Source organism: Borostomias antarcticus (assembly GCF_949987555.1).
Source record: "Borostomias antarcticus genome assembly, chromosome: 8".
Lineage (NCBI taxonomy): Eukaryota > Metazoa > Chordata > Actinopteri > Stomiiformes > Stomiidae > Borostomias > Borostomias antarcticus.
Genome location: NC_140241.1, coordinates 5,135,946 through 5,150,945, shown reverse-complemented (window position 1 = coordinate 5,150,945; position 15,000 = coordinate 5,135,946). Strand labels below are relative to the sequence as shown.

At 52.5% G+C, this 15,000-nt stretch overlaps 1 protein-coding gene across 1 annotated transcript in view; it reads left to right on the top strand.

Annotated features, from left to right (window-relative positions):
• Window positions 1–15,000, top strand: part of fhod3b (formin homology 2 domain containing 3b) — a gene marked incomplete at both ends in the record, with an annotated part of 96,608 nt that overhangs the window by 46,487 nt on the left and 35,121 nt on the right. Inside the window, 2 exon segments of the mRNA XM_084442050.1 lie at window positions 11,299–11,366; window positions 14,119–14,224. Coding sequence (XP_084298176.1) covers window positions 11,299–11,366; window positions 14,119–14,224 — 174 coding nt within the window.

Below are 15,000 nucleotides of genomic sequence, written 5' to 3'. Positions count from 1 at the left end.
ACACGCTAATGTGCTTTGCGTTGTTATTGCACTGTACCAGGGCTGTGCAATTGTAGTCTGGGGGGTGGAGGGGGGGGGTGGGGGGTGGGGGGCAGCTCTGCTGGAGCTCCCTCTGCTTCGGCGCCGGGGGGGTGGGTGCTGCCGGGTCACTGCCAAGGTACTTATGTAGGCCTGTCCCCTCCTCGATTGCCCTTTGATTACACTCATGATCAAAGAATATGGCACCAACTTCAGACAGGCACAAAAGAGTCACAGGCCACGTTAAACTGACCGGGTTAAACTCACAGGGTTGACGGTGACGACATTGATGGCCAGAGATGACCTCTCATTGTCAAAGTTAGTTATTCACATTAGGACTAGAGGATTAGCAGGACTAGTGGCTGGCTCTCACTGAGAGAGAGAGAGAGAGAGAGAGAGAGATGTCTGGGCTGTCTTCTCTCTGTTTCTTCACTTTCCTGACCCTGTCTGTGTTGTCCAGCTGACAGATTGATTATCCATCACGCCCCCCCCCCCCCCCTTCCCCTCGCTCTCTCGGAAACTTGGAGCGGCGCGCCCCCCTCTAACAGGTGCCGTTCGGGTCGTTCCAGACAGGAACCAAATATGGGATCCCTGTGACTGCCCATTCCAGCGGATTTCATGCCGCCACACGTGCTGCGGCTCAAACCAGCCTGTGGTCTGAGGATTTCGGGACGCATGCGCCAACGCATTCGACGCATTCGACGCATTCGATCCTCGGGTCCGTTCGCTCCGTCGCACGCACCGGATTCCTTCGTGCGCTTCGTGCCAGATGGGTATCGGAGGGTCGCTCAGCGCCGGGCCGGTGGAAGTCATTACCGCGGGTCGTTATGGGCTGGAGGCGGGCCTGATGACAGGGAGGCTGCTCTCATTAGACGGGACGTCAGGTTAACTGGACGCTCCCCTCAACCCGGCCTGTTGACAGACAGGTGCCAAAGGTCCCTCATACTCGGGAGACGGGGAGGAAACACCCACCCCTCTCTCTCTTTTCCTCAGTCTCTCTCTCTCACTATCTCTCTCTTCCTCAGTCTCTCTCTCTCTCTCTCACTCAGTCTCTCTCTCTCTCTCTCTCTCCCTCTCTCTATCTCTCTTCCTCAGTCTCTCTCTCACTCAGTCTCTCTCTCTTTCTCTCTCTCTCTCTCTCTCTCTCTCTCTTCCTCAGTCTCTCTCTCACTCAGTCTCTCTCTCTCTCTTCCTCAGTCTCTCTCTCTCACTCAGTCTCACTCTCTCTCTCTCTCTCTCTATCTCTATCTCTCTCTTCCTCAGTCTCTCTCTCTCACTCAGTCTCTCTCTCTCTCTCTCTCTATCTCTCTCTTCCTCAGTCTCTCCATTTCTTTCTCTCTCTCTCCCTTTCTCTCTCTCCCCCTCTCCCTGTTTGTGTCTTGACAGAATACGTCCTAAATGGAAAGTGTAGGCGCGGGAGCGGTTTTGGGTCCCTGGTGAGCGCAGCGCAGTGCAGGTGTGGTGACAGAGAGGACGTGTCAGCCAGAGGAGTGGGGGGGGGGGGGGGGGCTTCTGAACATCTGTTTTCCGACGCGCGGCCGGGGTCGGAGACGGGGGTCGGGGGTTCTGGAGTCCGGAGCTGCGAGTCCCGTGACCCCCCCCCCCCCCCTCCACACACACCCCCGTTGGCCCGCTTCCTCCCGCTGCCGGGGCCGGAATGGAGCATCAACCCAAATGTTCGCAGTCTCAATACATGACGAGGAAACGGCGAAATAAAACACTTAAGAGCGCCGGCTGACCGTAAAGGCCGGCCTGCGGAGAGCACCTGCTTTTCGGGGACCCCGGTTTTACGAGGGTCCCATTGTGCGAGGGCGTTTAAATATGACTTGGACATATAGGGGCAATACTTTGAAATCCAATCCTTTCAGCATCTGTAAGCACGGGGCCAGGTTTTATAGGGGGCCGTAGGCGCTTGGGGACCGCTGCTACTAATGCCTCAGCAGAACAGGGATCACAAAGAACTTTAGCGCTGGACCCGCCTCTGATTGGCAAGGTGACACCTTCACGTGTCAGCATGTGCATTTTTCCGGATGATTGCATCTACATCCTCGCACCCGGTCTGATAAGATCCAAGCCTCGCCCCTATGTTACATGCAGTATCGCACACAAAACACACCCAGGTAGCCGGGATACCGTCGCTCCCATCGTTGGTTCCCCTGGCGTTTATCTGTGTCAGGGGCCCTTGTCTGCTCCCCTGCTGACTACATGTGAACATTCCTGCTCTCTCTGCCTTCTCCCTCATGTCTGGCCGGCTATGTATCTGTGTCACTGCCAGCGAGGTGGGGGTGGGGGGTGGGGGTAGCCCCTGGGCCGGGGGGCTGGGGGGGGGGCGAGTGAGGATCAACCCACCTGGTACTGTAGCTATGGAATGACTCATTAGACAGGCAGGCACTAATGAAAGATGTGTCTGTCCTCACATCAGGGATACTGCCATGTCTCTCCCTCTCTCTCTCTCCCTCTCTCTCCCTCTCTCTCCCTCTCTCTTTCTCTCCCTCTCTCTCTCCCTCTCGCTCTCCCTCTCTCTCCCTCTCTCTCTCTCTCTTTCTCTCCCTCTCTCTCTCCCTCTCTCTCCCTCTCTCCCTCTCTCTCTCCGTCTCCACCTGGAATTCTGCAGATTCCGCACTCGCTGTCCCCTTGCGTTTTCTCTCTGCCCCGCATGTGATGCTATCTTGATGACGGCTGGGCAACACGCGATTTCTCTATGGGAACTGACAGGGAGGGAATGAAATCGTCTGCGTGCCGCGTATATTTTGCTGCGTTTTATCATGCTATCGAACTTATCGTACGATCGGCGAGGGTGTGTGACCGTATTCCAGGATCACCGAGCACGTTGGCTACATTTCTAAAAGACAGGCCTATTGATGCCTCCTCTGAAGAAGCCATTATGAGCTGACAAAAGCATAAACCTGCACAATGAGTGTTTTACATAAACCCTTCAGTAAACAGAGCGATCGCGTTTCCCAGGTTCCTCGGGGGACCGTGTGTGGTGGGGGCAGAGGTCCCCAGGGCTGGGAGCTGCTCGATGGGAACTTGGCGGAGGCCTGCCAGGGTATCAGGTGGCTCTGCCAGGATCCAATGTCACAGGCCAGAAACCTAATCTCTGCCCTGTTCTCAGGAGCTTCTAAAGACACTGGGCTTCTCCCGCTGTGTGGAGGAAGTGGAGGTACAAGGTCCGTGAAGGAAATCAAATCAGCATGTATTAACCAGGTTTATTTGCACCCCCCCCCCCTTTCACCCAAAGTAGTAAGTAAATACTTTGCCAGATGGGTGTGGGAAGAGGGGTGTTAACCCTTACATACACAAACAAACAAACAAACACACCTACAACACATTCACCAACACACACACACACACACACACACACAAAGATGAAGGATCCAAGACCCTTGCTTAATGGGTAGTACTCCAATACTTTCTTCAAAGTTGGCAGCTCTGGAATAATCTTATTTGCCATCTTCCCCAGAGTCCGATAAGAAGATACATACCCTTCTCTTCTCTGTGCATGCATTAAGAAGCATTGAGACCCATTACAGCCGTTAGCCTAGGCTAATGTTTCAAATCCACCTCCAGTGATTGAACTAAGCTAGGCTAACGGTGCTAACGGGTCTCAATGCTTCCGACTGCACGCTCAGAGAAAAGAAGGGTATGTATCTTCTTATCTGACTCTGGGGAAGATGGCAAACAAGCTAATTTCCCCCAAAAGTTGGTGTGTTCCTTTAATATGCGATTCCGGAGGGACAGACTCCTCTGGAGGGATAGAGACTGTAATAGAGACAGACAGCAACACAGTGATTCTGGAGGGACAGAGAGTCCCGCGGTGTTTTACTGGACGAGGAGACGAACGATGACGTCGTCGAGACACGTGCAGTTGGTCCTCTCCTCTGTCCCGCGGAGAGCGGGACAGGAAGTGCCGGGACAGCGAGGCCTCCTGGGTAAAGTCGGGCCTTCCTGTGAAGCCTCCCAGTGACAGAGCCCTCCCTCAGCCTGTCTGTCTGTGTGGCCAGCCTGGGCTCGCTCTAATCAAACCCACTCTCGCCATCTGTCTCCCATCAATGCTCCCAAAGCATTTGAAGGAACTCCAAGTGGCAGGAACAAATTAATTAATGTCTATATTCTTTTAGTGCAGACTGTAAATGGATGTGTGTGTGAATGTGCGTTCGCTCGCTCTCATTCACATATGGCACATGCCGACACACACAACACACACACACACTCACACACGCACACACACACACACACATACTGACTCAGTAAACTGTAACATTTGGGCGCATTAATTGTTTTGGTTTCCTCTCCGGCTGTAATGAAAGGCCGGACTCCTGGGGAGTGATGTCATCCCTACCTGCATTAGCTCCTAATGGTTTCCACCCCGGTGCATTCATTTCCTTTTATTGAACCATCATCCACCTCATGCTTTTGTTCTGGGGGGGGGGGGATGAAAGCTAAGAAGCCCTCCAGTCCACAAAATAGCACGTTACGAGCCCGTACACATGTTGGGAGGTCCCTCTCTCTAATTACTTCTGTTTTCTCTCCATAAATTTGGAACAGGATTTGCCTTGAGAGAGAGAGAGAGGGAGAGAGAGAGAGAGAGAGAGAGAGGGTGGGAGGGGGGGGTGGGTGGGCTCTCGTGCCTAGAGAGATCCGTTGCACATAAAATGAATGAGTTGTCATGAAAATATCCCGGATATGAAATAAAAGATGAGTGAGTTTTGTCGGAGCCGTGGCAGGCGATGCCGTGGTGACCCTACCGCACATGAGAGTGCGCTCTCTCTCTCTCTCTCTTTCTCTCTCTTTCTTTCTCTCTCTCTCTCTCTTTCTCTCTTGCTTTCTCTCTCTCCGTCTCTCTTTCTCTCTCTCTCTCTTGCTTTCTCTCTCTCCGTCTCTCTGTCTGTCTCCGTCCGTCCCTGGAGGACGATGGCAGACCTCAGGCTCTGAGGTTGACCGCGTTCACCTCTCACAGACTGGAGCGGCCCGACGGTCCCGGCTCCACAGGCTCCAGGGCTGGGCTAAATACAGGCCGGGCCCGGCTGGGGCGCCCCGGGGCGGGGCGGCACCGGACCGGGCCTGAGGTTACCGTCCCTGCCTCGCCACCGGGTCAGCGGGCTGGAGCCGGCAGCCCAGTAACCCAGATCATTTACATATATACAACATGCAGCGATGACAGTTGTGTGCCGACATTATTTCCGCGAGTGGCGGTATTGCTACGTAGGCCACGTAGGGGCCGTCGTCTTCTTCCCCAGCGCGCGGCTGATCCGGGTTCTCGTTTTTAGATCAGCCGCGGCGTGATGTTGTGCTACTGCTGGGCGTGCGACGCTAAGATGCGGTCGCCAACACTCACAGACATGTTCTCAGCACAGTTGCGGTAGTGTTCGAGTGAATATAAAACCCAAACGAGCTCGCGCTAAACGTTCGGAGCGGCTCGCATTTTCGAGTCGTTTGCCTCACAAAAGGCTAGACTATCTCAGACATCAGAATCACCTTATAAAGACAGGAACTGGGTTAACGACTCGTCATTCTTCTTCCAAACAAAACCCCTTTTTATAGGTTGAAAACACCTTTATCACTTTACAATTTGTTCCATCACTTAACACCTCATCTCCTGTTGTGTGTACAGCCCAGTGTGCCGTTTCTATTTCTGTTTCAACGGCTCACATTTTCCTCCCCGTACAGGTAAACTACCTAATCGCCTGTGGGCGAGTTAAACAGAGAGACGCAGTGACATAAACACGCCCCTCCCCCCACCCTACCCGTCGCCCCCTCCTCTCAGTCTGAGGTATCAGCAGCTCAAAGAGCGTCTGATTTACGGCCGGCTGGGTTCACGGGCCTGTCCTGCCTACGGGCTCTTTGTGGCTTGCCGGGCTGTGGCCCTTGGATGTGGTTTATGTGCAAAGCCTGCTGTGCAAAGCCTGAGCAGCGCTAGTCATCCTTTTCATTTTATGGCGTTAGCTGGAAATAAAGGCGTGCGGGTACATAAGTGAATGAGCGTGCGGTTGTGTGCTTTGAATAGCCGGAAAGAAAGGGGAAGTTGTGTTAGGCTAACCCTAACCCCAACTAACAAAGGACGCCCTCAGGTTTATCAGCTCTGCGATGATTATAGGGTCGAAGACGTTACGTTAGCGTGTCGTAAAGCCAGCGAGTAAACATTCGCTGCAGAACTGTCCACGCAAATGAATATTGATCGGTGAATGTCAACAACGGTCGTTAAAGTCAGTGGATCATGTGGAACTTTTGTTGAGCTGATTTGTACAAAAGGATGTTTTCAAGCGAAACTGAGAATCCAGAGCGAGCGTAGTAGAGGCAGACAGAGAGGCAGACAGAGAGAGCGACGGAGCCAGGCTGTGGTCCAGACAGAAGCACCCCCCCTGGTCTCCTGAGGTGTCTGTCTCTAGAGAGAGACCAACCCTGGATTCCAGACCTGCCAACGAGGCAACAGCTCCTCCCCATTCCTCCCCTCTGCTGCCGTAGGTAGCATATACCCGATGATTATAGGGATTCACTTTTACTACTTTTTTGAGGGAATTGTTATAATTTTGAGATCATAGGATCTGGGTGGTTGTTCCAGTAGTGAGTTTGAATCCTTGCGGGGAGGCCTAGCAGGACAAGCAGCTGCAGCTGCCACGATGTCAACACGATGCACGGGAGAGAGAGCGTTCATCTTGTTGAGTCATCATGTTTTACTCAGGCAGATTCTTGTAAGTGGGAGCCTTAGGACAAGGTAGGATGGACAGGTACAGAAAAGCTGCTGCTTGTCCTCAGCTGCACTCCTCTGTCTCTCTCTCCCTCCCTCTCTCTCTCTCTCTCTCTCTCTCTCTCTCTCTCCCTCCCTCTCTCTCTCTCTCTCTCTCTCTCTCTCTCTCTCTCTCTCTATCCTATACTCTCATTTAAGACTCATAGAAAAGCTCTCTGTGCCTTACTGGCGTGCCTAACTGTGGCTATGGAGCATTGATCGGCAGTTGTAATTTGTCTTTCCATTTGTACTTCATCAGCTACAGCACCTGTAGTCAGGATTGATGTGTTTCTCCAGCGCCCGAGAACATATTACAAAACCCCAACTATGCGCCGCGCACCGTCGTCCCGCCCTCGGCCAAGCAGCGGCAGGTTTGGCTTGGCGCTGCGCTCGGAGCATGACAAATGCAACAGACCATCGGGTCCGAAAGGCGAGACGCCCGCTCTCTGAGAAGAAGAAGGTTTGAAAGGAGCAGAGGTTTGAGAGTCGAGGTCCAGATCCATTTCCTCCTCGCAGAATACCTAGTTTCCTCGCCTTGTTTTCCCTCCCTAATAGCGGGATGCAGCGAGGGCTCCTACTTTGCGGGTACTTATCTGTGCCAGCTGGTATGGAACTAATCTGAGCTGAGCTATTTCTCATTAAAGGAGGGCCTCTTTGGGAGGCGCGCCGGTGTGCGGACTGCGGACAGGGACAGGGGGAAAGAGCTGTCTGTTTCTACAGATGGGCTTCATTTTGCGGTGGGCAGGAATAACTCTCTGACAGTTTTATTGCGGCGAAGGCTTCAGGGCTGAGTTGAGGAGCACAGGCCCTTTGTGCAAATGGAACCGAAAGAGTGCGGAGGAATTTCACCTCCATGCCATCGTTGATTGGCCTCTCCCTCTGCAACACGGCCCCGCAGGATTAGTACAACTACTCTGGACGCCCCCCCCCTTGGCAGATAAGACGGATCACTGTCCTGACTTCTGGTGCAGCAGGCCCCAATCAGAGGCCCTTCAACTGGGTGGATTTGGCCAGAACACATCAAGCATTTATTACGTTGTTTTTTTTTTGGTACTGTTGGATGTAAATTAAGAAAAGCTGTATGGACAGATTAGCATTTTATATCGTTGACTGTAATACGATAAAATTCGGACCAAAAATAGTCCGCTGATTTATGATGAACAATTAAACATTAAAGTGTTTAGCCATTAGACGGTTAATCATATTTTGGCAGCTTGGCTAAGGGGTAAGGTGTGATGACTAACCTACATAGTTGCACTCCCCTCTCCACTCTCCAGTGATCAGAGAACTCAGCTGTGTAGAGATGCTTAATCGGACTTCTGAGTCATCGTTCTGAGGCACGCCGCCACGGCTACGACCCTGTCCTGACCTGCTGCAGCGGGAAGCTTTGATTCCGCTGTGCGTGGGGTGTTGACCCACCTCCAGTGCCCGCTACCCACACCTTGGCCATAGCGGGAACATAGTAATGGGGATGAGGGCATGATGCCAGCTGGCTGGTGGTTTGGCACTGAGCTGACGTGGCATGCAGGTATGGAAGGTGTCTGGTGTCTGGAAGGAGATGTAGTTGGCTTAAATGGGTCAACACGGCAAAATAATCGCCCGGGCTGCATAAGAGGATACTATCCTAGATCTGTCCATCTTAATAATGTTCACAAATGCTAAGAAGTGGATTTTGGCCTTTGAATTGGTCATTATAAACAAGTAATAGTAAGAGACAGCTACCTATTATATTTTCTTTTTGGACTAATAACTTTCCCATGTTTAGGCAGAGAAAATCACCCAGTGTAGCACAGTATGTTCCATTGTTTAATGTATACATTGTGTAACATTATGTTTTGCGATTCGCACATTTCTTTCCCATGATGCATTTGGCCTCGTACTGTATATCAGCGCTGTACCATAAAGTTGCGCTCTGTAAATACATCCTCACTTCTCTGGCAGATTTATGCGCGAGGGTGCGATGCCAGTGAGTTAGTGGAAGGCAGCCATAACAGACCGATCCCTGGCCCTCATCGTCAGTGCCATGTAAGGCAACTGACCGGCCTGGCTTGAGCTTTTATCTCCTCCAGCGGGCAACGATCCACTAGGGTTTCTTTGATCTCCAGCGACGCTATCTAGGGGAAGAAAACGGCCTCCTCCGGCCCAAATCCGTCTCGTGTTCGTTGTCGACACGTCCGTCGTCGGATGTGCTTGTGTTTGGCGGATGGGTATTTGAAGCGTTTTACTGCACATTGCACTCTGTATAATTGTGTATGTGACAAATAAAATGTGAATTTGAATTTTACCGTAGGCCACGGCAGCGGCTCGTCCCGGGCCGCCCGCGCCTCCCCCCCCTCGTCTCTGCGGCTCGCCTCTCGAGAGCGAAGGGTTGGCGCCCCACGTCTGGAGAGTGCGTGGCGTTACGGTAGCGCGGCTCGGTCTGAACCCCCTCAGCTGTCGAGCAGACAGTCATTGCCCAGCGATGTCCTCAGCGGGCCTAAGATTAGTCTGATGAGCCTCATACTAGATTTTTCCAATAACTCTCGACCCATGAAATCCCTGGTCTTAATCTCGTGTGCCGGAGGTGGGGGGGGGCTGTCTGAGATTCTGCTGGCCGGTGCTGCTGGGAGACATGCTGATGTGTGTGTGTGTGTGTGTGTGTGTGTGTGTCTGTGTGTGTGTGTGTGTGTGTGTGTGTGTTATACGGGTGTGAGAGGAGGCCGCTGGAGTCTGTCGGGTCATGGCTGCGTCTGTCTGAGTGCAGATGGTCTGGCGGTGTATTCGGAAGGACGCCTGTGTGTGTATCTTTGTGTGTGTGTGTGTGTGTGTGTGTGTGTGCCAACAGAGCTGGAAGACAGCATATGCATAAACACACACACACACACACACACACACAAACACACACACACAGCTGAGAGAGACGTAGTCTATGGCAGGAGACAACAATGATGAATGGAGGCCTGTGGCCCTGAATCCCAAGCATATGCGCCCATCAGACTGTGTGTGTTTCTCACACTGCTGAATAGAATCAGCAGCAGCAGCTTCTACAGACAGACAGACAGACAGACAGACAGACAGACAGACAGACAGACAAGACAGACAGACAGACAGACAGACAGACAGACAGACAGACAGACAGACAGACAGACAGACAGACAGACAGACAGACAGAGCGCTTCAAAGACCCGAGGGGTTCAACAGCCAGCACTGGACTGTTACGGTTTATACTCTGTGCACATCTGTCGCACGCACACACACACACATGCACACACACATGCACATGCATGCACACACACACACATTCACATGCATATGCATGCACACACACACGCACGCACGCACACACACTCACACATGCACATGCATGCACACACACACACACACACACACACACACCGAGAGACGGGGATAAATCCCTGTGTCCTCTCGGTGCCACTGTGATCGGGGCAGCGATGGAATGTTGATGAGCCGGTCGACCAGCGGGACAGACTGAGCGTGTCATCGCAGAGCTGAGCGTTGCTAATGTCTTCATGAGCCCCCCACCCCGAACCCCCCCCCCCCCCCCCCCCGCGCCAGCTCAGACCTCAAGGTGAGGTCACTCTGGAGACATCGCTCAAGGTCAGGACCAGCTAGGACTCGAGCATCTTTGTACAGCAGAGAGGAGAACACATGATGAGCAAAAGACGTGCGGAGAGAGAGAGAGAGCGAGAGAGAGAGAGAGAGAAAGGTGTGTGTGTGGGTGGTGGGGTGGGGGGGGGGTGAATGTTGCTATCTGCAGCAGTGGCGCTGGTTTCGCTGAGTCAGAGAGACTCCCCCTCAGCCTGTGTTGCACGCCGCTGTGCCTCCACTGCAGAACTGCTCGCCACTGCTGTCACGCTCCGCTGCTCGACAGCGCCACTCGCTGGCGGAGACGGGGAACGACGAGGAGATGACCAGCAAAGATGCCGTGTCATACCGCAACAGGGCCAATGCAGCAAGACATCTAGCCGCTACGTTACCAAAGGCCTTGTAGTCTTCGCACGAGTCCCCCCCCCCCCCCACCCCCCTCACACACCCTGTCCCTGTCGGCTAGTCGACGGTTGCGGTCGTCTGCGGAGATGACGACGACGATGTGGTAGCTGTGCAGTGTTGTGTTGTGGCAGGGCAGCAGATATCCGTGTCAGCATAAGGTCCAGTGTTGACTAACTGTCCACAGATGTGCTCTTAGCTACCGTTTCCCTCAGCACAGCAGAGAACACTTCTCCCCCCTGGACGGAACGGAACAGTGAACATAGCCATATACCGGGGTACAGGCTGGCTAACGCTACTTATAAATCAAACGGAACAGGTTAATGTACTGTAGTTTGACGGTAACAAAGGGTTTTTTCTCGGGTCGTCTTACGCAGGCCAGAGGAGGCCGTCTTTCACTCACTCACCGAGGGGCTATCTTTCTACGATCCTCCGGCCGCCAAACCTCGGTCGAGTTAGCTTTTCCTCGAGCCCCCGACATGGAAAAGTACCGCAGCTGTGACTGAATGTAAACTGATCTTTTTCTCCCTCTCTCTCTCTCTCCCCATTCTCTCTCTCCCTCACAGAGAAACTCTACAACTCGAGCGGACGAGAGCTGAGGAGAGCCCTGTTTTCCCTCAAGCAGATATTCCAGGTAATTTTCTCTTTTACTCCTGACCGGCTCCCAGAAGGCCGTCTGATCCCAACCGCAGCCGTGGCCTCTGACCGGGGCGCCGCTCTGCTGTCGTTTCTCACCAGCCATCAGACGTTCCTCCCGCGTGACCCGGACGCGCGCCCGCGGAAAAACGCACTCCCGGCGAGAAAGCTCATACGCAAACACACGCGGTCGGTGATGTTTTTGTTGTGTTTTCCGGAGGGCCTCCCTCCCCCCGCTGAGGGCTGTCTCCGTGGCAGGGACCTTCAGCGCCGGGCCTCGTTGGTCTCAGGTCCAGCCCCTCGGTCAGGAGATCTGTCTGCCTCACATACCGAGCCTGGCGGGGCGTCTGTGACGGCACGGGGGGGGGGGGCGTTAGCCGTCGGTAGACGACAGTTGGGCGGGAACGAGAGAGATGGTGGTTGACAGGGGCCAGGAATAGGACAGGACACCCCGCTTGCAAATAGAGGGTTTTCACGGCCGGCCATGTTGGAGGTTTAAGCTTAGGTTGAGCAAGGTGTAAGCTCAGGTTTAGGCTAACGACTAGATAGATAGGTAGATAGATAGGTCTATCTATTGATCTATCTATCTAGCTAGCTATCTACATTCAGTAGCTTCAACCTCCAACATGGCCGACTGATGACGGGCTGTGAAAACCCTCTATAGGAACGGTTGGGTTTGGCTGAGGGCAAGCCTGGCTGCTCACACAGCTTTACAGCACATGCCCTGGGATAACCTCTCTCCCCTCAAGTCCTCATGCTGATATGGATTTAATTCACGTGTTTGGACGGAAAACACAGCATGTAATCCTAGCCTGTGTCTAAAGTAACCATATCAGCATACCTTTCTTTCTATGTGGTCGCAGAGTGCATGGTTTTTCTTCATAAGCCCAGCTGTGTGCGTCCACTTAATTCTCTCCGAGTTAGGGCGCATTTGTACAGTTATACACAGAGCGTTTGCCAAATGACTGGAGTCTCCATCATTGATCCAAGTTAAAGCTGTGCTGGAGGCAGGAGTGTGTATTCCCGCGGGCTGGAGAGAGCTCTGACGGTGTTTACGGCTCCCTTCCCCCCCCCCCCCGCTCCCCCCCCCCCCCCCCTCACCTGACTGGCCGGCCTCAGCAGCCCACGCCACGGCCAGCTGAAAACCTACCGCGCTTAAATTACGCAGCCGTCGACAGGTGTGAGAGACGCAGGTGTTTTAGTCATCTGTTGGCGGGGGGGGGGGGAGGCGGGAAGGGCGGGGGGGGGGGGGGGGGGGGGGGGCAGATATAAAGTGGATAAGTTGGAGGACAGGAACCCTGCAAAATATGACCCAAACAAGCCGAACTAGCAACCGTGCATAAAAACCATAAGCGTCTTTCTCCACCGTGTATTTCATCTCAGGTTTATGATAGAAACTGTGCTCCTCACATGTGTTTTACATCTTATTTCATATCCCGATATCAAAGCAGAGACACAGAGGTATTGTTGTCCTTTTCGATATTGTTAGAAATGTGTCTAGTACGCTACACATTCTTCAAATTGAGCAAAATGGTCGTAAACAGTCGAACCTATGCATTCGGTCTCCCAAGACTGTGGATGTTAGGAAACTGTCCGTCTGCCAACGAGCGCTGTGTGGTGACATGAGAAGTGAAAGCCATAGCGCTGAGAGCATGTGCCAGAGTATAAAGTAATCTCCCTGAGGAAATGGTACAAGCTAACCAGTCAAGCCAGGAGCTCATTGTTCACAAACACAGCTCCATGACAGTTATAAAACAGCAGTAATGTGATTAAAGTTAATCATATGATGCTATGGTAATAGCAGGGCTGGGGTAGAGGCAGGGGTATTTAATAGGCCCCATGTCTGCTGTGTCAGAATGGCAGCCCTGCTGACTCAGTAACGAGGCCTTTTCTGCCCAGTCTGCAAAGACCCAACTTCTTTTAAGGCCTCATTTGGTCTGTCAGTCAGGTAAGATTCAGTGAGCTGAACTTGCTGTGTGGGAGCCTAAAATGTTCTCCGTCGCTTGAGCCAGAATGGTGGGCGCTGGAGGGTTTGCGGTCCGTAGGTCCATAAATATCGGACGGTCCCAGTGAAGTGCGCTCACGCTCATGGCGGCGTGTCTACCCAGCCATTAGAGCAGGACAGCAACGCTCCTACTGTTACTCTAGCACCTCTCCACGGCTAATTGAATGAGAGGGAGCAACAGGCACTTAGCAACCAGCATTTTAGGCAGCACCAAAACACAGGGTTGTCATGAGCACAGGAAATGAGGCGCTCGGAGCATGCTGGGTAATTTGTCCACGGGGAGACACACACACTGTAGTTAGGATAATTTGCTGCCATTTATTTTTCATTTTTTTTATAAAGGTTAGCATAAATCTATTTAATTAACTGTAATGCTAGTATCTCATCTCTGTACAGTTTCATAGCTAGATATATAGCATGTTAATGGAAACAAGCCAAAAATGTCATGTTTATGAGGCCTATATCTACATCTAGCAAGGTTTTAAAGGCCATTCGATAATAAATCATACCACATTAAGTGCTACACTAAGAGCTGCACCAAATATATGGCGAGCCAAAAATAACGTTGTATTAATCTACATCCATCTGAATCAAGGCTGCATCATCCAAAGGTTTAGATCTCCCTTATCCTCCCGTCTGACAGTCCGTATCGGCCGATGGTTTTCGTAGGTCTGTTCCCTGTTACCCAGTAGCCTCTAGGTGTGGTGTGATCTGGCTGAGGTCGACTCTGCTCTCTCCCTCTCAGGATGACAAGGACCTGGTCCATGAGTTTGTGGTGGCCGAGGGGCTCACGTGCCTGATCAAAGTCGGGGCCGAAGCAGACCAGAACTACCAGAACTACATCCTCAGGGGTAGGTATTAATGCCCTGTCCCTGCCCCCCCCCCCCCCCCCCCCCCCCTCACCCTGCTCAGTGTGAAGCATATGGCAATCAGGAATGTTATTAATCAATCCTCCGACACTGGTTTCAACACTCTCCATAAACCTATCTAGAACCACATGTGTTTACACAGGCCATGTTAATGAATGGTTCCGTTTGAGGACACATACACACACACACACGCACACACACACATACACACACACACACACACCCAGGCACATAAACAACCCTAAACGTGCTCCACAGCTAATATAGGGGAAATTAGGCCAATGAAGCAGCTGGTTAATTTATCTGTCCCGCGTCGCTGAGGTCAGAGAGGAGCTGTGTTGGGAGTGTGTGTGTGTGTGTGTGTGTGTGTGTGTGTGTGTGTGCGTGCGTGCGTGTGTGTGGGTGGAGGGAGACCAGGTTAGGTTGGGATGCTCGGGGAGGACTGGTCGAGGGGGTCAAACCCACAATGCACAAGGTCAACACCATTTCACAGCGCCCTGCGAGAGGGGCAGGTCACGCATGCTTAGGCGTCCAATAAAAGTCCTGGCAGGATGTTGCAGATCATAAAACTAATTCCCCTTCTCTCTCTTTCTCTCGCCCACCTTGTCCTTATATCCTCTCTCGCCCTTGGAATAAAAGAGAGTTCTGTTGCCGTATTATTGATTAAAGCTTGAGACAGAAGGGCAGGGCTTCACAAGCTCATTCCTGTTTCATATGCAACGACACATGCTTGGATCAAACAACCGTTGGCCCCAACA